Genomic DNA, 23,994 nt, shown 5'->3' with positions numbered 1-23,994 from the left:
TGCAATGCAGAACTAGATGTGAAAGTGAAGTGCCTGTGAGGTAGCAGCAAACCATAATGCTGGGCTGCACCTTTGAGAGGAAGGAAAGGTGGGTGAGGACATCAGGGATGCAAGTTTGTAAAGGTCTTGGCCAGGTCTATAGGAACCCCAGGACCAAGACTGCCCATTAGAGAAGTCCACATTGGGCAGGCCTAGCCTGGCCCTGGTATCCCCACTATGCTCCCACTGGCTGGGAGCTGCCTGGGAAGAGCTTGGCTGCCTCCGTGGCGCCCGCAGATGTGTCCCTTCTTTAATTCTTGCAGTGATCCTTGACCCGTGCATTCTAGTTGGACTTCTTTAAACTAGAATTTAACTGGCCAGGATTCAAATAAGGGGAAGAGCAAGAGTGAGGAAGACAAGGGTGGGAGAAAGGAAGAAAAGATGAGTGAAGGCGTCAGGCAGAAGTGCCTGACAGTGCAGTGTAGTAGTGAAGGCCTTGCGTGAGAGTAAGCTGAGAGCTGGACGTCCAGAGTCCCCCTCACCCTGCATCTCAGTCCCTGAGAACCTCTCATGGCTTTGAATCATTGCTCTCGACTTATATTATTCCAAGATACATGTTTTTCATACACTGGAGCCCCTAAGTGAAATCACTATTTCATTTGATCCTCAAAAAAGAAGCAACAGCGGAGGATCTGTTTTCTATAACTGATTGTCCTGTTAAGCACGCACTTAAGACCCAGGTCCCTTGAAAGATGAGACTGTTGCAATAACTTCACTTTGTGCAAGAGGAAACAGAGGCTTCGTCTGGAGAAGGAACTTCTCCAGGCCACACAGCTAGTAGGTAGCGGAGCCAGCTGACTGGCTCTGTCTTTACTTTCTTCTCCCTGCACAGCAGTTTGACTTAGTAAACACACCAGGTTCGAGAAAAAGTCTGAGGAGCTCTGCATTTATCTGGACCTGTTTTTCTGACAGTGTTAATGAGTTATGTTCAAGGCAAAATATGTGCTGTTTTCAGAAAAAAATGCTGCGTTATGAAAATTCACATCAAAAAGAGCCTGCCTCTCACATCTGTTATGGAATACAGATTTCTCGCCTGTTCCCCTTTGTTAATTTATTTTTTTTTCTATAGAAGGTGCCAGAAATCTTGAGTCTAAATAGTAGAATTGATTTACCTGCTGTTTTGCATGATCTGACCTAATTAATTTCATATATAGAAGCTTCTTTGCCTTGAATTGATCTTAGAGGTGCCAGCATGCAGGGACCCTACTTCTCCATAGCAAGGTAACACATTTAGAAAAAGGCTCCTCTGGACATCTTGGAAAAAGTGTCTCTGGACATTTCGGGGATGGCTGGGCCTACAGAGGTCATCAGTCCCGAACAGCAGCCAGCGTCACCCTTATAGCTGCACACTCACGTGTCCAAGCATGCCCCGTCACTACTCTGTGATTCAGCTACATAGAGAAATTTAATTTTAGTCTTGGAATGTTTGTTTCTGCTGGAAATAGAGCATGAGTCCCTTTTCATGGTGCTCGAGCTAGGAGAACGGGGTGCGACGCCCCTGGATGCTGTTGGTGGTGCCCTCCTTCCTACACGACCGGCCATCTGGGAGCCCAGGGCGCACCTCCTACCAGAGAAGTAGTATTCACGGCCTGCCCGATGCCTTATCCCCATGAATACTCATGAGCCCTTTGGGGGCTATGTCTCCATCCCACTTTACAAATGAGAAAACTGGGAAGCAGAGGGAAGGACTCATCTGCCAAGGTCACCAGGCCTTTGACAGAGTTAGGGTTCAAATCAGCAGGTACTCACTGGGTCAGCTAGTAGACATGCGGGGGGAGCATAGAACTTACTCTTTTAGTTGGTAAAGGGAGACTGGGCCTGAGGGAGCTCCCACACAGGTAAAATGGAATAGGATCTGATGATTTCACATCATGTTTAAGGCACAGCCAAAGGTTCCAGTGACTATGGGATTTAAATCAGGACAAAACTAGACCTGTTTTGGAGTGGAGAGTAATCGCCTGCAATAAAGAAGTGTGTGTCGCCAGGGTTACCTTTCTCTTCTTGTTCCAGTAAACCTTGTTTAGGTTGCAGAACTTTCTTCCTTTGGTATTGGACATGCAGCTTGTGATAAGATAAGTAGCTAACCGGGAGCAAGTGAGTTACAGAATGCGACAGTGGGTATGGGGGCCGGCTGACAGCAGGTTTGCCTCCACTTTGCTAGAATGCTTGGACAGACAGGCCTCAGCAGCCCCTCAAATTCCAGGCCTGTGCTCCTGGGTCGGCATCGTGAAGCCCCTCCCTCTGCCCGACTCTCTTAGCTTCTGCTCATCCTCTGCATTTCCAAACTGTCACCTAAAATGTCTTCAGAGTTCTTTCCTGGGTCCCAAGAGATGTCTGTGAAACCCTAAAACAACCCCACAGATGCCAACTTGTGCGAACCTGGGCATTGATAAGAGACAGCTGCAGTTAGGAGGTTTTTAATAATGCAAAGTAAACAAGGCATTATCAGTGAAATGTGGATGCATTAGCAGTCTCGTTTCAGCGATTCCGAACTCAGTGACAGAGGCAGTTAATGTTATAGGAGTCTGGGGGCTTGTTTGTGGTTTGAGTTCTGCAGATGTGGCTCTGAGTCCCGGTAGCTCCTTGGGAGAAGGCAACCATCAGCGGAGAGACAGGAGTTAAGATGTCAGCTTCCTGATGTCAGGGCCGCCTCCACAAAGGTGCCATGAGCTCCGTCCTATGGCTTTGTGCTGAATGGCATCCTCTGTCTTCCTATGAATTATAAATGCAGATAAACCAGAACTTGGCTTCTAATGAGATCAAACTGAGATGTGAAAGGTACATCTGAGTGTGCAGAAAATGGAGAAGGTCACCTTGGTGTTTCGGCTTCTGTACTTGGTGACATTTTTCAGGGCTATTTGTGGGTATGGTTTGAAGGAGCGTGGACTACAGCTTAGTTAAGTGACTTGCAGAGAGGAAAGTGGGGGTCGTTGCTCGGAGCATTCATTTAAAGAGCACGTGTTTGAGTGTCCTGGGCACTGCGTCTATGGCAGTGAACGAAACAGACACAACCCAGAGTCCACCTTCTTGGACCTCTCGCTCAGTCGCAGGTATTTAAATAATGTCTCTAGACCAATAACTCCCCAATGTATATCTTTGTTCTTTGGCTCTGTCTCCCCACAGCTCTAGAATCACATACCCTGCCTGTCCAGATGTAGGAACTAAACCTGTCTTAAGAGAACTGATTACCGCAGCGCCATCCAACTCACCTCCTCCCTAGTTGGCCTTGACTCTTGTCCTTTCACTCACGTCTACATCTAATCCAGAAACAAAAGCTGCTGGCTCAGCCTTCAGAGTATGTTTAGAATAAGATCACAGCCTAGCCCCAAAACCTCCATCTTCTTTCCAGTAGATCATGGCTGTCGCTTCTAAGTGGCCTCCGAATACCTCCCACTTTCCACTCAAAGGAGAAAAGGCAAAATCTGTTGCATGGCCACTCAGCCCCCCGTCCCCCCACTAATGGAAGAACCCCTCCATCCACCATGATGGGGTTGGCCTGGCTCTCTGCACACCAGTCCTGCAGACCCCGTTCCTGTTCTGCCTCGGAAGCCTGGAATGCGCCTCCCCAGACATGCACGTGCTCTTCCAAGTCTCTTTACATGTCAGTTTAGAGGGGAGGACCCTGACCACCATACAGAACTGCGTGTGCTGGCCTGAGAATTTGCTCTTCCCTTTCTCTGCTTTGCTTATCTCCATAGTCTTCAAACTTATCACACCATTGTTCATTTGTTGTTCATTTATGATCTGTTTTCCCTATGAGAATGCAAGGCATTTGGATAGAGATTCTGGGGTTTTCACTGCTGTGTTCCCAGCACTTTGAACAGTGTTTAGCACAGAGCAAATACTCAGTATCTGGGTGGAGGAGGGAGGCAGGGACGGAGGCCACTCCAGTGGAGCAGGTAGCTCTTACACCAGCACACACAGGGAAAACAGGAAAGGAAGAAGTTGCATAACAAAGGAAGTGGGGTCTCACACCTAAGGTGGCATGTGCGCGTTTAGCCTGCCTGCAGGCTGTGCCTTTGATGGGACAGGACTTTCAACTTCGAGAGGGTCCTGGTTGCTCAAAGTGAAGTGTCCCAGGAGAATCCTGCAGGCCTAGAATGACTGAGGAAGAGAAGGAGGGAAGAGGGTTCTGCAGGGAAGGAGCTGTACCGTCTGCGATGACCGATGAGAGACGGGACCAAGAGGTGGAGCACATCTGCCCCTCCACACCTGCTGGCGTTAGGGATACCAGAGGGGAGGATGTGCTGGGGGGTGACTGAAGTGATGCTGAGCCCCACAGCCGGCTGGAGCTGCAGTGGCAGGTTGTGTCCTCTCTGTACGGCATTCACATGCCTGGGCCTGCTTGGGATTGTCAGCAGTGGGAGGATGCGGCGTCCAGGCCCACTCCCACTCATGCTCAGTGCTTTCGGCCCTGGGAACAAGACACTTCCTGGCTGTGACGCTGTCTGTCTGGGTGGCTGTCCTCCAAGCCTGCTCTGGATAGGCCTTTGGGAATCAGCACAGCCCACCTGCCAGGAGAGAGCAAAGGTGCTAGAAGAGACAGATGGTTGTGTTTTCACCGCCTCAAGGTACAGGAGCAGTAAGCACAGAGCCTTCTGGAGCCTCCGGGGAATGTCTAAACATAGATGTAAAATAGCTGGGGGTGTCTCTGCCAAAACAGCCCTCGTCCCAAACTGAGGGCTGATGGCAGGAAGCTACCTTTCGTCGGTTCATTTATTCACTCACAACTCATTCTTCAAGGGGCACCATGCTGTATACTTGGTGCCATTCTACCCATCTCCCTGCCAACCTCTTTATCCATATATTTAGCTTCAAAGAGAGCTGTGTGAGTTGTTTCCATTTACCTAACTTGACCTGCTCCCATTGGTTTATCCCCAACTCTTCAAGTCTCATGCTTCTCTTAAATGCTTTGTTTGTTTCCTTCTAGCCAACCTAAGAGCTCTCGTCCTCCTAACAAGAGGAAGACATTCACAGGGGAAGATGAGAAGGGAAATATGGATCATCTTACCTCTCTGTCTTGCCTCTCTGTCTCCTTCCTTTGCAGTCTTCTCCACCATGTAAAGTGCCCTTAGGTTCTCCCGGGACACCTTATGTTGAGCGCCCAGAACCCTCACTCATGTTGGCCAAAGTTTGTTCATCAAGTTGTGATCCAGGGGGCCAGGTGCATTAGAAGCTGTTGAGCGCTTGTTTAAATCCAGAATCTCAGCCCTAACTCAGATCTGCTGATGCAGAACCTACAATTTTTTTTCAATTAGTAGTTCTTTTTTTTTTTTTTTTTTTTTTTTAACCAGATCTGGGGGGATCCCTGCACACAGTGAAATTTAAGAATCACCAGTAACAGGACTGTGTTTTCCATGGGAAATGGGACAGTTAGTTGCATCCAGACAACTGTTGGTCTCTGGGACAGTGTTAACCTGAAACATCAGCCATAAATGTTCGCAGACTTCCTCCTTGGGCAGTACCTCTCCTCCAGAGCTGATCTGAGACTAGAAACCAGGCCAAGAACCCCACTTCCCAGGAACAGGAAGCAGATTTAGGGATCCTCCCTTGCACAGGTGTGAGATAGAAATGTCCCCCAGCAAGATTTTCCTCTTCACTGCTTTCATTGCCCCCGTTACGCTTGTCTCCATGGCTCCGCAATTAAAAGGAGCGTGAGGGAGTCATGGAAGCACATTGAATTGTAATCTTCACATTATCACAGGATTTGACACAGGTCATCAAATGGATCATCACAACGACACTTCATCAACTGTGAGAGTTATTGATTCCAAAAATACTGTTCCAATTTTACCCTAAAATCCCTTTGGGTAACTATGACCTATGTTTCTAACACCAAAGTATAAAAACCCTCTCAGTTAACTTCTACAAAGAAACAAAGCAAAAGCATGCCCCATCCTTCTCTTTGCTCTCGAGGTTGCTTCAGAAACTAAAGGATCTTGATTCTAATGTAAAGCAGCAAGATGGAAGAATTTAGCTGAAATACTATTTGCTAACTATTTTGAATAAAATCATTCTAGGCCAGTGGCGGGGGTAGTAGTATTTTAATCTCAAATAAAGAGCTGAAAACAAATTTGAATTGAAAAATAAAAGGCATTTTCATGGGCCTCCCCAGTGGCGCAGCGGTTGAGCGCTGGGTTGCGAAGCTGCCCGCAGCCTCTGCAGCGCAGGTTCAATCCCGGGCTGCTCCCCGGCCACTGGAGGAGGGACCCACATGGCGCGCAGACCTCTCCTGCCACCCGCTGCTCCCCTCAGCAGTGTACTTGGGTCCTTCTGCCTGCTCTGCTCCCCGCTCTGGCTCTGGTGAATTCTCTCACCCTCCCGCTCTTCTAACTGTACCCAGTGCTTGTATGTATAAATAAATAAATAAATCTTTAAAAAAAAAAAAAGAAAAGAAAAAGAAAAGGCATTTTCATTTTAGGGACAGCAAAGCAAGCTTTTCTTCAATCAGAGGAATTAATAAATGATAGTTTAGGTGTTCTTGTAGCAGAAAATATTTACGTGGGAATCAAGAGTAAGAACCAGGAGCTTGGAGAAGTCTCAGGACCAATTCATCAAAGAGACCCAGGGGATCCTACACCTTATGATCTAGAATAGGAAGTTCTATTAATCTGCTTTTCTGTATGAGGATGTCCCAAGGAATGTTTCCAGAACTTTCTTCCATGGAGTGGACTAGATTTCATGGTCAATGAAGTTTGGAAAACAACAAAGTTAAAATTTCAGGTCTTTATGAGAGGCTTCTCAGAGCCTCCACTGGGTTCATGTGAGTTATGACTCTCCAAGAGACCATAAGTAGCCCCGAAGACCTGTTTTCATAGAGACCTCCAGGGAAGTCCTTTGATAAATGCCAGGGCACGTTGTTGAGTAGCAAAAGGGATGGTGTTGCACATTGAGTTGATGAGGAACAGTATTACTGACACCAAGATGGAGAAATCTGTGACCAATACAGTAAAGGGCCCCATTCCTCAAGGACCTAGTGTGGAATTAAGAAGAACAGCCAGCCAGCTCCAGGACCAGCCATGGAGCAAGAAAAATGTGACAGAGACCAATGAGCACAAAGCCAAGTTGGGGATGAGAGACCCTAAGCTACTCACACATTCCACCTGAGGCTTTTACCCCTGCCCCCAACAGTTGCATATCCACAGTGTCCGATGGTGTGTACCCCCTCCCACCAGGTAGTCCCTGGGAAGGTGAACATATTATATTAAATACCTACATAGAAGCATTATTTAAATGGTTGCCTCGGGTATCGGGGTTTTCTCAGAAGGCATGAGGCAGGTCTTGCTAATTGTCATGTCTTTTAACACATCCAGCCTGACCTTTTGCTGACAGCTACCCTCTCCTCCTTAGAAGCAATGTCTAACATGTTAGCCAAATTGCTGCATCTGTTTCTGAAAAGACTCTGGGTGTTTGAACTGAAATCTGTGGGATGACTTTTCAGAAAGGAATCTTACAAGAGGCTCCTCTGGCCTCTGAGGCGTGTTCCTGTTATGGAGGGATGGATGTCATGGGGGAAGGAGGCTTAAAGAACATCTAAATCAATCAGCAAGGGAGCCACTAGGTCATCCTCCCAACCTTTGAAAATTGGATGAAATGGCTGAGGGCTGGCGGCTCTGTAATTTGGCATCTAGAAAGATGTGGTTGGTCTCCCAGGCCACTTAGCTTCAGCCAGAGATCAATTCAAATTGTGAAATACTGAGGAAATGTAAAGTTCCAGTTCAAGGCATAATCCCACATGGCACCAGCCATAACATGCTCCTGAAAGAGGTTGTCCATGCCTGAACTTCTTGTGAAAGTGCCAACACAGAGCAGAAAAGCAGGAAACAGCTCTAGAAAGATGTGGCCTGCCTTTCTTCCTTCTCCCTTTTGTCACTGGGTGGGGTGTGTTTCTCTTGGGGTCATTTGTGTCCAATTAAATGATTATCTCTGGAACGTTAGGACTGACTCTGTTGCTGAATTAAGTTGTAGCGCAGTAAAACAAGCTCTTTGATGCCTTTCCTAAATTATAATTTAATGTTTAAAAATGTAGCTCTTGATGTTTGTTATCAGTTGTTTTTTGTAAAATGGAGAAAGTTTCATTTAAATGTTCAATGGTACAGTTGGCCTCATTCTAGTCTACGGTTTATAATTCATAAATATCATTTATTATGATCCTCAAATTGTTCCAGATTGGGCCAGTGGAAAAAAATATGTATGTAGAGTTAGACATGTAAATCAGGGGACTTCAACCAGGGGAGACTTTGCCCCTCGTGGGGCATTTGACAATGACTGATATTTTTGGTTTTCATATCTTAAGGTTGAAGGAGGGATGTGGGAACATCTTACTGTGCCTCACTTTTCTCAACTGTTAAATGGGGATTAAGATAGCCCACCTAGTAGAGTTTGAATTAATACATGTACCTTGTACTTAAAAGAATGGCAGTGTTAAGACCTAGTCTCTGTAGTCATCAACTGATTCAACTCTTGTTGATTCACTAACACCTAGGATGACAAGCTGCTTGGCCACAGCCAGCAAATTGGGAGGAACCAGTCTTAGAACCTGGGCTTGCCTGGTTGATGTCATCCCCTGTGTATGCCTGTGTGTATCTTTCTTGCCCTTCAGCAGAGGGCATCTCCACTGAGTTCCTCTCTGACACAGGTCATTGGGTTTGGAGACCACAGGGGTACAGAAGGAAGGATCTGTATTTCCTTCTCCTGTTTCTGTGTTTGGTACTTGATCCCTACTCCTGGGCTGGACACTGGGGGTCTTCAGTTAGTGCGTTGGCCTCACTGACCAGCATCAGCCAGGCATGTTTTCCTAATTTTTGCTTCCATACATTCAGAACATGAAAGGGTGCTGTGTTTTACCACTTGTGTGAAAACTGTCTGCTCACTCCCTCCCCTACCTCCAGATGTTATAAAATGAAACCCAACTTATTTATTTTAGAGTAGTCTATTACACTTCAGTGCATTTTTCTAAAATCCACAACTACTACAATATAAAACATGTTGCTTATTTTTGAAATGGACAGGTCAGCCATGAATTATCGACTCCACCTCAGTATAAGCATACACCTGAAAACAATTCAGCTCATACTTCTGTTGTTTGGGATACTTCAAGCCTCCCAGGTAGAAGACAGATATTTATTTCATATTGATGACAATATTTATTATCAAATACAGTTCCAGGATCTCCTCCAACCCTTGTGGGGGTGTCTGTCTGACTCTTATTGAGGGTTAAGGTAAATAAAACGTTCAATTCTTTGCTTTATGACTCCTGGAAGACTATAACCTCCAAGAGAAGAACTAGATCAGTAGAGATGCTCTCAAGGAAAAAAACTTGCACTTAATACCTGCTTTGATAAGCAGATTGCAGATTAAATAAAACCTTTTTTTCCTTCTAATACATTTACCATTTTTGTAGATTATGTAATATTTATTATTACAGAAAAATTAGAAAAGACATAAGCACATATAGGAGAAAATAAAGATCATCCATAATCCCACCTTATAGTCAAAACAAGTATTAACATTTATAGTCTTCCCATCAGAGATAGAGCAGTACATCCATGGACTGATATGGAGAGAGAGATGTAGATTACATGTATGTACACGTAGAAGTTTTCCATTAAAAAATGGGGTCATACTGTGAAATAACTTAGCAGATTCCGATTCTCTGTATGTGTTTTGTTATGTCAAAATGAAAGCATTTTCTCATGTCATTAAATATTCTCCTACCATATGGGGAATAAATCTCTCTTGTTTTGACAGGACAGTGATATTGAAGCTCTGGTCAAGTGTTTGGAGAACGTCTTGGGTTGTACCTCTCTAGGTGAGTCACCTTCTTCCGATTCCAAAATACTGTGAGACACTCTGATTCTAATGGACTAGCCAAGAAAAAGAGAGCTTGGGAGCAAACTTGTGGGTATTTTAGTCCAACCTCCCTATATTGTGGATGAAAACACTGAGGCCAGCAGAGGTTGAAAGTGTGGTCCAAGGACTGGGAAACTTCAAGAGGAATTGTTTGTGATTGTTCTCTCCAAGGATGAAATTGTCAAAATGAGGTTCCACAATGATCAGATGGTGGCCTGGCCATGCATAATCACTAGTTTCACAGATTCCTTGAAAAGAAATTTCTCATCCTCACTCACCCTACAGAAGCACGTCATATTCAGTCCAGCTGGGAAAACCATCACTCTCAAGGTCACTCAGCTATTGGAAGAGGTTTCATATAAAAAACAAAGCTGAAGTTGCCTTAGCATTGTCAGTGTGGATAAATAGGGTCGTTGGGCTTCAAGGATACGTCCCTATTTCTTAGTTTCTCCTCCTTTTTTAATCCAAAAAGCCCAGTTGTGATAACTTCCAGCACTCGACGATAAATTGTCACACCTGACAAGGAGAGAAGAGCAGAGGATATTTTTATAGGTGCTGAGTGGAATGGGCTGAGATGTTTTGTTCTTTGAAATTTGATTGTTACTTGAAATTTCCAAATTGCATGGCCAAAAGCAATCTCTTCAGGAAATGGCAAAGATTTAAGTTTTCAGGTGTGTGAGCATCCACCTCTGCTGTAGTAGGAACATGATGTGCAAAGTCTCAGTTGGGACACAGCAACCTGATTTTTTTCTCTTGACCCTCACCCTGTGGTCTGTTCACTCACACCTAGGAACGCTTGTTAGGTACATTTAACTCCGAGGCTTGGAATCGAAGACCAGGAAGGCTTTCATTTGGCCAGGTCACTTCCCCTCTGGACCTCACTTAGATCAGAAATCTCAAACTGGGCCCTTTGGGGACTCCAGGAGCAGGTAAGAGGCGTGACCTAAATGAGGACAGAAGCCAGCGGATAGAGTTCAGCGGTACACAAGAGGCCCTTCCTTAGCAGGTATCTTTAAATATCTTAAGAGAAAAGGCATGTAGACCCTGCTCCTCTACCAGCTCCCACCAAAGTAATTTTGCTTTTATCTGTTTCATAAATTAGATTTCCACCAAAGATCATGTTTTACTACTCCATTGCAAAAATAAATAAATAACTAAAATAACACTAGATAGGATAGATGACATCTAAATGCCCTCCTAGACAATGATTTTATGAGAAATGAGCATTACAAACAGGGAATGAAAGTACTTTTATTTCTGCCTTGAGCACCACTGAAATGACAGAAAAGGAATTAGCTGATAGAAACCTACAGGAACTAAGGGCATGGGAGGAGGTGGGAGCGGGTGAGAGCTGTTAGTGAATTGGAGAAGACAGAAAACAGATGGCTCCGTGGTAAGTGAGTTCGAAACCAGAGAAAGATTATGAATCAAGAAAGATTATTTGGGAAATTAACTGCACTTTTAGAAGTCGTCAGCGGAATGATATTGACCTTGGTAAACTATATTTAAAAAAAAACGTGTTGTAGGTCCAAACTGGGTGTTGCCCCGCAAGTAATTAGACTAAAGCAGATGCTTCAAATCCTCTGTACCTCCCAAGCTTCCTGTAGTTTGTTGATATGTCTGATCGGTTGGATTTTTTAAAATTGCTAGCCCTCAATTCTTCCACCGAACCTTGGTAATAACTATTTAATCTCTTCTAAACAATGTGACTGATGCAGACCAGAAAAGACATCAGCTTCTGAATCCCTTAGAAACTTTCTTTGCTTAAGCTCTTCAAACCCTAAGCCGTGAAGTGTGGGCATGACTGACAGCCACTTAACCTTGCTCTATTATGCTTTTCACCTTGACAGAAAGGAATTTCTCATGATAATTAGAATAATTTCAACATAGTGTTTTCTCTTTGGATACTGACAGGTTGGAGGGGGGGGCGTATTTGGATCATAAATAACTCAGATCATTTTGATGTGCATGCATGATATGTTGCCACTGTGCCTTCTTTGTATATACTGGAGAAATTTAGTCATTTCTTTAAGTTCTTTAACTTGAAAAGATGCAGGTGATTCAGAATTAATGGCAATTTACAGAGAACCTGCTGTGTCTGCTATGCAGACACTCATCTGGCAGGTGTGTGGTGATGGGAAGAGAAAAGAGGAAGAGCTTTGTAATACAAATAATTTCCTACAACAGTATTATCAATCATTCCTAGCAGTATACTCTGAGCAGAGAACATTCTGTATATTACTACTACCTAGGAAAAATAGTCCAGTAATCATGTCCCTAACTACAGGAGAAACTCAGCAAACATGCATTCATTTGTTAGTCACACATCAGTTTCCTCACTGTTAGTATGGTTCATAGAAGGAATGGTGTTAGATTCTGAGGTTCCAGTGTTGTGCTGAGTCTAGATCTTGCCATGAAAGCCTTAGGATTTTGGGGGTGCACCAAGACAGGATCAAAACAACTATGTCAGAGAGTAAGGGTTCAGAAAATGGAAGGTGGTTTTTAGTTGGGGAGATAGAAGACATCAAGGATGTTCATGGAGAAGGTCACACCTGATATAAGATAGATCGTTCTAGATGCAAGGATACATTTGGCCATGAGGAGATGGGGAGCAGAGGCCTGCAGGGGGAAAGGAAGGCGGAGGAAGAGCGCAGAGACGAGGTGGGGTCAGAGCAAGGGGGTCGGCTCAGTCTGTGAGCAGGAGGGCTCACTCACACAGCAAGTTGGCAGCGGGCCCCAGTTCCCCTCCCAGTTGCTCACAGGACTGCCTGAACAACCTCAAGGTGACTGAGGTTGAACATTGGGGGTGGTTGCTAGACCCCTGCCACCTCAGGCATCTGGCTATGACCCCCGCTTCTGCCAGGATGGATTCCGTACGATCACCACACCTCCTCCATGTCTGATGTAAGTCTGGGCAGGATGTCTCTATAGACAGAGGCTGATCCTGTGCTGTACCCGAACACCAGTGGAGCTGGGAAAGTGAGTGTCAGGCATTGGTAGTACTTAGTGGGAGCTGGGGTCTGCCTCACACAATAGAGGATTCTCCTAATGAGGGCAGGAGAATGTGAGGCCAAAAATATTAATGCATAACTAATCTTCTTGTTATAAGGATAGGATGTAAAAATGCCTTAGAGATGGGGAAGGAGAGAGGGCTCCTAGGGTTTTTTGTGGATATGACGCCTCTTTTGACTGTCACAGGAGTAGATGAGTCAGGATAATTATTTGTCCCTTTTTTTCTGTGCTACGGACGGTAGAGGGAGCCATTTGCTTCTGAAGCTGTGCTCAGGATTGCCTCTCAGGAAAGGTGAGAAGGTGTCCTTTGTTCTCACCTGAACAGAAAACCATGGAGCCCAGGATCCTGCTTGCAGAACCAAAACTAGGTTCTGGATCCTGCTTAGCCGAGAACTCAGTGAGTCTCGAATGCCACTCAGGTTGATCTGGAAGAGGTGCTAGGGACCCAGGCCCCCCGCCACCCATATCAGCCCCAGAAGCAGCTCTGAAATGCCCGGAGGTGTGTCTCATTGCATGCAACACAGATGGGGAAGGTGGCTGCTTCTGAACCCCAATAAATGAACCCATGAACCTGGCCACTGGAACTTGAGAGACTCCTTGTTCTGGCAGGGGCCACATGGCACTGTTCTTTCTGGCAGTAGGTTAGTTTCTATCAGCCTGACAATGTAAACTTTTTTACTCAACAAACATACTTCTAGGAATTTACGTTAAAGAAGTAAATCAGTTTTAAATAAAGATAAATACACAAAGATTCTCATGGCATGTTGTTTACAATTGTGGAAGTTGGAATCAAAATAAACCCCTAAAAATCAGGAGGGCTAATATCTCTTCTAGTGCAAGAAGTTCTTTATAGTTTACAAAGATAATAATGTAGTTACGTTTTCTTTCTTATGTTTTTATTTATGCATACAAGAGCTGGGGTACAGGCCAGAGATGTGGGGAGGTGAGAGGATTAACCAGAGACAGAGTAGGGAGCAGAACAGGCAGACTGACTGAAATACACTGCTGCGGGGAGCAGTGGATAAGACAGGAGAGGTCTGCTGCACCATGTGGGTCAGCTCCCTGGCTGGGGATTGAACTGGAGCTGCAGTGGCTATGGATAGCTTCATAGTGCGGTGACTTAACCCCTTGCGCCACTAGGAGGCCCAATGTAGTTACATTTTCAATGGCATGAAGGTATATAAAGTAATAATCTAAAAAAAAAAAAAAAAAGTTGTTTCTTTTTTTAAAGTTTTGTATACTAAACTATAAGCTGGCATACGCACACTCACACACACATTTGGAAATAGTGTTACTAGTTGTTCTCTGAGCAACTTTCCCTTCTGTGTTTTCTAATGTCTGCAGTGATCATGGGTGACTTAAACGTGCTTACTGTATGCTAAGAAGAGGGAATCTCACATGCTTTTACCTGAAATATTTTAGCCAGCCCAACCTGCTCTTATTAAAAAGCTGGCTTTGTTTCTAAAGCTATGATTCTCCCCGTTGGCAGCCTAGAATAATGACACCCCCTGGCAGGCACTGTCTCCCTGGGGCCACCAGCATACCTGGGAAGGTCAGGGTCTGGACCTGCGCTTACACCTACAGTTCATATCAATCCCAAATCAGACACGCTCTCCTTTTTTTTTTTTTTTTTTTTTAACCGCTCTGCTGTTTTCAGAGGTCTCTTCTGGAATATTCAAAGAGAAATGAACATTGAACTCCTGTTGTTTTTTTTATCTTCCAACCAATTCAGTTGAGTATTTGTTGTGTGAAATAGTCTTGTAAAAATAGAAATTTATTTATTTCCTATCTTCTGGTATTTATCATCTCTCCCTTGAGCAAGTTTCCTTTTCCAAGCTGACCCACTTTTTTCCCAGTGAGTTTAATTTTGGTGGAAGCAATGGGGGTGCAATTTATTTCTTGAGAAGTTGCCCCATGCAAAGCACAGGGACAGGAAGACACCGCCAGTTCACCCTGGCCCTTTATCAACAGCAAAGCACCTTTTGTAACTCTTTGCTTTTGAACTTTATTGGCACCTGAAAAGGTTAATTAATTTATTTTTTTGGTACCAGTGAGAAAACAAAATCACAGAAGCTGGTTGGACAGCATCCCACCTAGCCAGCAAAAGGTGCTTCCCAAAGCTGTGCAAAATCAGAGCTTTGTATAGGCAGAAAGGGCAAGAGAAAGAAAGAAGGAATCATTTCGGGTTTAGGTAACCTATCCATGGGAGTGGAGAGGGCTGTGTGGCCGATAATCTCTTCTTCCTTTCGAGAGTGGAGGGGCTACCTCATTGGAACTGACCAGGAAATTCCATACAGACATTTAGGACTCCTGCAGCTTCTCTTGGCCTCAGTTTCCCTATCTGTAGGATGATGGGATTTGGTTGAAGAGGTCTTGGGTCCCCTCCAGCTCAGAATTATGATGAATCTCCATCTTTTGGGCAAAGGCCAGTAAACTACAGCCCCCAGGCCACATTCTGCTCGCTGCCAGCTTTTTGTAAATAAAATTTTACTGGAGTACCACCATGCTCCCTCGTTTACCTGCTGTCTGTAGCTGTTTTCACACTGTAGTAGCAGAGTCAAGTCATGGCAACAGAGATCATTTGGCCTACAAAGTCTAAAATATTTAGCCCTTTTCAGGAAGAGTTCACCAGCCCCTAGGTAAGCCTTCGATCATGTACCATTTTAAAGAGTAGGATGAGAGATGTGAACCACGAGGAAAGCCTTCACAATAACTTGGGCAAAGAAGGGTGTCTGTCAAGTTGCTGTCATTTCCTGAGCTTTCCTTGGGCAGTGGAGAGAAGAGGAGGGTGAGAGGAGAAGTCTGTAAATAGGCCATGCCCAAGGGCAGCACCTGCAAGGATTCCTGAGTAAGCAGTGTCTCATGGGCCTGAGTGAAGTCTTCCTTGCCAAAATAGCCACCCCTGCTGTCCCTGCATCAGCTCTTTATAACCCACATGGTAGGATATTTAGCAGAGAGGGCAAATGCAGGTTTTTATGTTAAGATCAAGGTCATTTGTCCACTGAAATGAGTAAAGGAATTTTTTGGAAGAAATAAGAGAAGAATTTCTCTCACTCTACTGGTGAAAAGTCATCATCATCAAGCAGTCACCCTTTCAGGGAAAATAGCTCAGCAGGTAAGAGACCACAGAACTAGGAGGGAGCCTGACAATATTACTATTATGAGTTGTGCTGTGCCCTCTTAAGAAACACAGCTTCTAGTTGCTTAATGTCTCTTGATATCATTTTGTGTTCATCTCATCGTCAAAACATCTCGATGGGGTAGTATCAAGTGATGTAATCCTTATCATCTGATGTCTCATAGGTGTAAAGACTTCAGTTAAATTTAGCCTGATATTCTATAACGCCTGTAGAATTTATTCTTGGTCCCAACCATTTGCCTCTTAACTTTTGGTCCCTTTGAGTGCTATCTTTATTAGTCTATATGTTGCCTTCCCAAGTAAATTCTAATTCCCCTGGAGGTCTGAAGGTATGGCTTATAGATGTTTGGGTTTAGAAAATGCCTTCCATCTAATGAAACCACTTAAATATAAAATGAAGAATCTGGGCCTCTCTGGTGGCACAGGGGGTAAATCTCAGCATTATGAAGCTCTCCGCAGCCTCTGTAGCACGAGTTCGATCCCTGGCCAGGGAACTAACCCACATGGCACAGCAGTCCTCTCCTGACTCACCCATTGCTCCCCTCAGCAGTGTATTTCTGTCGATCCACCTGTTCGGTTCCCCACTCTGTCTCTGGTGAATCCTCTCACCCCCCACACCTATGGCCTGTACTCCAGTTCTTATACGCATAAATAAATAAATCCATGAAATAAAATAAAATGAGGACTCTGAGGTCCAGCAAGGTAACTGGAGGGCCAGGTAATTGGTGAGAGCAGAACTAGAACAAAACTGGTCCCTCAATTTGAAAGCTAGTGCGTCTACCTCTTTGTGGCCCCCATGTCTATGTATATGTGCTTTGTAGTACTTCTGGTGATGGCCTAGATGGATATCTTATCTTCCCAAGCTGATCACTAGCTCTATATGGGTTAAGGACCCCCCCTACTATTTATATTGCCACTGGCTTTAACTCCTACCTCTTGAGCATCTAAAACATATGGATTACCTTAGGAAACCAGAAAAAGATGAGCAAGTTAAACCCAAAGGAAGCAAAAGGAAATTAATAATGAAGATTAGAATTAAAAATAAGTGATGTAAAGAAGAGAAAAACAATAGAGGATATCAATGAGACCAAAAATTGGTTCTTTGGAAAAAAATTAACAAAATTGATAAATCTTTAGCTATACTGACTGATAAAGAAAGTAAGAATGACAACTCAAAAACAATAAATCAGGCGTGGAAGGGAACACACTACTACCAACCTTAAAGACATAAACGAGATTTTGAGGGTATGCCAACAAATTAGAAAACTTAGATGAAAGCAGACAAATTTCTAGAAAGACACACATGATCAAAACTGATTCAAGAAGGAAAAACCTGTATAGGCCTATAACAAGAGGATCAAATTAGTAACTTAAAAACTTCCAACAAAGAAAAGCCCATTCCAACTTGCTTCACCTATAAATTCTAGTAACCATTCAAAAAGAACTGATATTTGTCCTTCTTTTTGTTTCTCTTTCCCTAATAAACTTGTCCTTTTAAAATGTAAAATAAAATTGATACTTTTCCTTCACAACTCTTTCAAAAATAAAAAGAGGAGGGAACTTTGCCCAGCTGTTTCAGTTAGGCCAGAACCAGAAAAGAGAAAACCAGAACCAGAAAAGACATCACAAGAAAAAAAACAAATATATGGCCCAATATCAATCATCAATATATATGCAAAATCATAAACCAAATACTAGTAAATCATATCCAGTGGCATAATAAATGATTATGTACAATGACCAAATGGGATTTAATCCAAGGAATGCAAGGGTGGGACCAGAACCAGAAAAGAACCAGAAAAGACCAGAACCAGAAAAGACAATCACAAGAAAAAAAACAAATATATGGCCCAATATCAATCATCAATATATATGCAAAATCATAAACCAAATACTAGTAAATCATATTCAGTGGCATAATAAATGATTATGTACAATGACCAAATGGGTTTTAATCCAAGGAATGCAAGGGTGGTTTAACAGCAGAAAATTAATTAATGTAATAATATTAATTGATCATTTTAATAGAATTACTAATATTAACAGAATAATGAATGAAAATATTTGATCATCTCAGCAGGTGCAGAAAAAGCATTTGACAAAATCCATCACTGTAATTGCCTGGGAACTTATGAGAAATACAAGCCCTAACCACACAGACTAAGTCAGACTCAGCATTTTTAATGACATCCTTGGATGATTCAGATCACACTGAAGTTTGAGAAGCAACACACTCTGAAAGTTAACAACTGTTAGATGAAGTCTATGATCCTAGCCCAGTTGTTTTTTTAATCATGATTGCTAAATGTGTTGACATAAAGCATCTGCTATTCATTTTGGAAGGTGGGATGAAGAGGGAAAAGGCTAGCCAATAAAATACACTGAAAAAGAAACTGCTTGGAGCACCAGGCTTTGACAATCCCTGTTGCTTGAAATTATATTTGCCCCATTTTCTTTTCTTGGGCTCAAGGCTTAGCATCTTTCCCAGAAATGCCAAGAGCCTCCCTACAGGGAATAGTGGCTAGATTAAAGTACACTGCAGCTCATGGAAATGGCTTTGACCTTTATTAGCATAAGCTTCAGGAGGGGCCAGCTCTCTGGAAAAAATGGGGAGGCAGCACTTTCCCTTCACTCTTGCCAATATTTGTTTTTGAGCTGGCAGGTGGGTTACCTGGTGTGGTGCAGTAACTGTTTCAGGTCGTAGGAAGATGATCATAGAAAGAAACCAACATGAAATGATCCACTGTGCCCCCACTCTGCCTCCTCCCCAAAGCCTCCCCTGGGGAGAAGCTGTGGTCACACCCTGTGGAGACATGGAAGATGGCATGAAGCTGCTGTGTGATGAAGACTTGTGTTTTCTCTCAGAGTGTGGCAAGGGTGATCTCAGGACTGAGGAAAGGAAGGGGTACATCTCAGGCACTAGTCTTGACTTGGGGACATTACTGGTGTGACCCTAGGAAGGGCAAGCTTGTGTGACAACTACAGTGTGCTCTCTACAAAGCTCATAGCAGCTGATCTGGGAAGTCCCCGTCTAGAATCCTAGCCTGGGGAAAGATCAGAGATTCTGACAGAGTAAAGCAAGAGCTCAGCATCTCAGTGATATTTGTAAGAGCAAGAAGTTCCCAGTGGGATGCACGCCTCGGGGGGGGGGGGGGTATGAGAAATAATAGAATTTGCATGTAATGTTTGAAATTTAAAAGTATAAGAGAAAAGCTTTTCTGATAGGAATAAGGGGCATTGGCCTTCAACTCCCTTCCTGGCCTCTAAATCAGTCACTTGTCTGGTGACATCTGTTGGGGAAGAGCGGCAGCTTCACAGCATGCATGTGACGGGTGTAATTTATAATTGAGTATTAGGGTGTTGAAAGTTCTTTCCTAGTGGGGCGTGAGAAGGGGAGATGCACAGGGGGGAACTATGCCCCAGGCCCAGGGTTGACAAACAGGAGTATCCACTCTGGATTTCCCTAAGCCCTTGCTCAGGGGCCAGCTTTGGCTTCTCAGCAGGAATCAGTACTGTTTCAGTTGGTGGGTGATTTCTTGCCCTTTAGTTCCAACAATGTTTTTTAAGAGCCTCCAGGGTATCTAGGTAAAAACCGTGATCCCCTCAGCAGATTTCATATCATACCTCTCACGAGCCATGTTTTGCCTCCGAAACCCAACTTTGGAGTCTTCTGCTCCAACCTGAAGCTCAAGGCCGCGGATGAGCCTCTGCTCAGCACCTTCCTTCCACTGCAAGAAAAAAGCTCCTGGTTAAGTGTGGGACAAGGTAAAGGGAAAACGCAGATTTTTAGCAAAAATTCCTCATCCGTCAAGCAAATATCCTCAGCTGCTGAAAAAGAGTGGCCAAAGGCTTCCCAGGAATGTTTGCTTTTCTCTAGATGCATTTTCCCTCCCCTGAGATTTCTAGTATGAAAAGCCCACCTAAAGGATCAGGAAAAAGACTAATTATAATAAAGTAAAAATCAAAATCAAAAAGCAACCATAAACTAGAGACACACTATTGGGGGGAGGAGAGAAAAGAGGGAGTAGGATCAAAACAGGGAGGGGGGAATTGTATGGGGGACTATAACCAAGATGAAAATGCATACATTGTGCAAAAATGAAAAATGATGTAAAAAATAAATAAATAAATAAATAAATAAATAAAATAAGTCCTGTTTAAATAATCCTTTTCGAGAAAGGCTTGGTGCAGGGATTCCTTGTGCAAAGTAAAACCGTAAATAATCTTGTCATTTGGAATAAATCCTCTTAATGTGCATGTCATAATTGAATTCACCTCTAATGAGTGTAGCATTACCTTGTGGCAAAAGGTGGATTTGCTCCTGGTTTCTGATCACCTTCGAATGTTGCCTCGAGGTGGCCTGAGTGCTGATGAAGTCAGTAAGGGCTGTGCATTGATTTTCAGACACAAGAACCGTCACCAGCGCAGCTCCAGACGTGTCCCTTGGACCAACAGTCTTCAACAGTGCGATGGCTGAGACCAAGGTGAAGCGCATGAGGGAGTAAGTAGCATGAGACCTGGCCCTGGGAGAGGGCTGGCCCTGGGAGAGGGCAGCGTTCAAACAGCTTGACAAAGAGTGCGATCGGGTCACATGCTATTTTACTTATCTCCACAAATACCACAGCAGTGATTTCCTAGTTGCACAGCATATGCCTGGATCTACATGGAAGAACTGCTATTTATTGTCTGAATGAGCCCCCCCACACACACACATATCTCGAAATCCTAACCCCCAAAGGTGATGGTTTTACTGGGGGGAGACCTCTGGGAGGTGCTTAAATCATGAGGATGGAGCCTCATGAATGGGATTCTTGCCCATTGGCCAAGTGATAATCAGGCCAAAATGTAATCAAAAGGACCTAATTCGAGATTAGGAATCATGGTCAGATCTTAATCACGGGGCGGCCCCAAGGTGTGTCCCATCAGGTCAAGGAACAGGGCTCAGGCAGGGAAGTGTTCTGAGTTTAGGTCATTTGTTGTGAAACTTACTGGATTGGTTCTTAATTTGGCATGATTGGCAGTCAGAAGAATCCAGAGAGAAGGCTGCAGTGTGGGGGGTCTGTGGTCACCATCCACAGAGGGTCTCGTTTTTTTTCATTGTCACCCAGTAACCAAGTCAAGCTGTTTAACTTTCACCCAGTAGTTTCAGGATGGTGGCTTGGAGACAAGATGGAGTCTGTTTGACTCAAAACAGGTTCCACAGCATCTATTAAAAGAGGCCCTGGAGAAATCCCTAGCCCCTTCTGTCTTATGAAGATACAGGGAAAAGCACCCGCTATGAACCAGGACGTGGGAGGCCCTCACCAGGGGGTTGCCATGCTGGCGCTTGGTGGAGGACTTCCAGCCTCCAGAGCCCCAAGAAGTAAATGCCTGTTGTGTGTAAGCTACCCAGTCTGTAGTACTTTATTGCAGCTGCCCAAATGGACTGACAGCACTTGCTACAGACGTCTTGGCAAAGAAAAGACACCCAGCCTCCTGCTCTAACTTCTGTACCACTTGTGTTGTACGTGAGTAGATCAGGGTTGGCAAACTCTCTGTGAAGGACTCGATGGTAAATATTTTAGTCTCTGCAGGCCATATAGTTTCAGTCATCATTCCCCATTCTGCTGTTATGGTGCCAACACAGCAGACAATATATACATTAATGAGCACGACTGTGCTTCAATAAAACATTGTTTTCAGACTATGGTTTGAATTCTATATAATGTCCAGATATCACAAAATAGTGCTGTTCTTTTGATTTTCTACAGCCATTTAAACATGTCAAACAATTCTTAGCTCACGAGATGGACAAAAACAGATGGTGAGCCAGTGTTTGTGTGGCTGCCAACCCCTGCTGTAGGTGTTCCAACTCAGAAACTTCTCCCCCAAATCTGCCTCTTGTATTGGTGCTGGTTGAGTAGTTAGGGAAGTTTGCAAAATTATTTTTCAGTCAATTTGCATTTACATTGTTCTTGCAACACAGTGCATCATCCTCCCAGCCAGTGTTTGAAAGCAAAGGAGAAGTAGAGTGCTGAAAATTATTTCCAAATGTGAAGCTGGTAATGTGTTTAGATGCGTATTGCTTTCAAGTTCTGCCTTTGCCTAAGTGATCACATAGTAACACTGTTACCATGGGAACAGGTGACGCTCAGGAACTGGAAGTGAGGGAGTTTGGACTACATTCCCCACCCCCTATTTACTTCCATTTCTCTTCGCTAGGAGGCGATTATGGAGAATTTTCCAGTAGATAATCTTCACCATAAAAGCAACTCTTTTATTTCATTTTTAAAATTTAGTAAGGTATTAGCATCTGAATTTTGAGCTAGGAATTCATTACATTTGCTAACTAATGAATTCCATTTCCTAGCATATTATGAAACCATTTAAATAATTAAAATGAAAACATTTTTGTCAAAATAAATGAGCTAGGTGTGCAGTCTAGTGGTTTTATTCCTAGTATATAGTTTCTTTCTAATTGCTTGTCTGCATTTGACCAGGTATTTTCTGGCTCAGGTTGTAATGTGGATCAATGCACCTGGGACTCCTCCCCCACAGTAGTGTTGCTCCTCTGGTAGAATAACCTGTTGTGTTGGTGGTGGTGTCCTCTGCAGCCCAATTTCCAGCGGGGGTGAGGTACTGAAAGCTCCCCACACCAATAAGCAATTCCAGAACTCCAGCAGGATGTCTGAGAATTCAGCCCAATACCGACACTACCCAGAGATAGCAAGAGATCCATGAGTTAAAGACACCAAAAAGAGGGAATCTTGTGATTCTTCCAATACACAGTGAGCTATGACTGTGTGCTCAACATGTGGACAGCAACTTTTGGGACCTAGTGAACAATGAATGACATTTGTCCCTAGGGAGATTGTAGATAAAGCATCAAACTTTGAAGTGAAAAGTTAAATGACAACACTGTGGCTGTGTAATATGAGGTGATGACCTTGTGCCAAGCAAGCAGATGGTGGGGCTTCAAGGCCAGAAAGGGGCAGTTGAGGAGGCTGCTGAGAGAGTTGGGAACTAGGCCTTGGCCTGACCCAAGAGGTAGCGTTTGTATAGGTATAGAGAAGGGGAGAGCTCAGCAAGCGTCTATGTAAATGCTTCACCCAGAAACACCAGTTGTGAACATTTTATAATCTGCACACTCTCTCTACATCTATGTTAAATGTTTTTAAATGATTATAATTACTATTACTATGTCATTTGAGAGATAATTTCATTCCTCATGATTCATCACTCCTAAATATTTAAGTGTGCAGCTCCTAAGAACAAGGGCATCCTCTTGTATAACCACAATCAATGATTACATTTAAGGAATTTTATATTATTTAATGCACCAATCCATATTCAAATTTTACCAGCTGCCCCAATGTACTTTATAATACTATTTTTTTTTTCTGATCCAGGATCATACATGGTATTTAGTTCCTCTGTCTCCTTGGTGCTATTTATTCTGGAAAAGTTCCTCAGCTAATCATGGACATTTTTGAAGAGTACAGGCTATTTATTTTGTAGAATTTCCCTCAGTTTGGGTTGGGTATTTCCTTATGTTTAGATTCCAGGTTGTATTTTTTTTTTTTTTTGTATCCTATATAAGTGATGCTGTAGCCTTCCAAATTTTTAAAAATTAATCTTGGGAAGTTTCAGACATATACAAAAGTGGTCAGAAGAATCAATCCCAATGAACTCATCAACCCATTCAACAATTATCAGCTCCTGGCAAACCTTGTTTTATCTCTACTCCCATCTATTCTTCTGTGTAACCTTGAAGAAAGTTCTGTTCATGTCTTTTTATCCGTCAACAGTCAGTAATATGTGAATTTTAGCCTGCTCTTTGACCTCCCCCTATGGAAGTCCACGAGGCATTGCAAACTTAAAGTGTCCAAAAGTGAGCTCCTGATTTCCCTGCCTCATCTTCCCTCTCCACAGTCTTCCCTGTCTTCAGATAAGAAAGGTGCAGTCTAGATAAC

General features: G+C 43.7%; 1 protein-coding gene across 8 annotated transcripts in view; it reads left to right on the top strand.

Annotated features, from left to right (window-relative positions):
• Positions 1-23,994, top strand: part of NEK11 (NIMA related kinase 11) — a 155,241-nt gene that overhangs the window by 106,158 nt on the left and 25,089 nt on the right. For 6 of the 8 annotated variants that reach the window (XR_008549589.1, XM_037524455.2, XM_054689189.1 and 3 more), the window contains 2 exons: positions 9,790-9,850; positions 20,447-20,543. Coding sequence is in view for 7 of the 8 variants with exons in the window: in XM_037524455.2 (XP_037380352.1) it covers positions 9,790-9,850; positions 20,447-20,543 (158 nt within the window). In the remaining variant the exon portion in view is untranslated. The remainder of the gene's footprint in view (positions 1-9,789; positions 9,851-20,446; positions 20,544-23,994) is intronic. The other 2 variants (XM_054689264.1, XM_054689239.1) reach the window with 1 other exon arrangement.

This window comes from Talpa occidentalis, unplaced genomic scaffold (genome assembly GCF_014898055.3).
Source record: "Talpa occidentalis isolate TD23 unplaced genomic scaffold, MPIMG_talOcc4v2.1 talOcc4.10, whole genome shotgun sequence".
In the NCBI taxonomy this organism is placed as follows: Eukaryota; Metazoa; Chordata; class Mammalia; order Eulipotyphla; family Talpidae; genus Talpa; species Talpa occidentalis.
The sequence above is the reverse complement of the archived record's forward strand: the minus strand, read 5'-3'. Positions and strand labels throughout refer to the sequence as shown.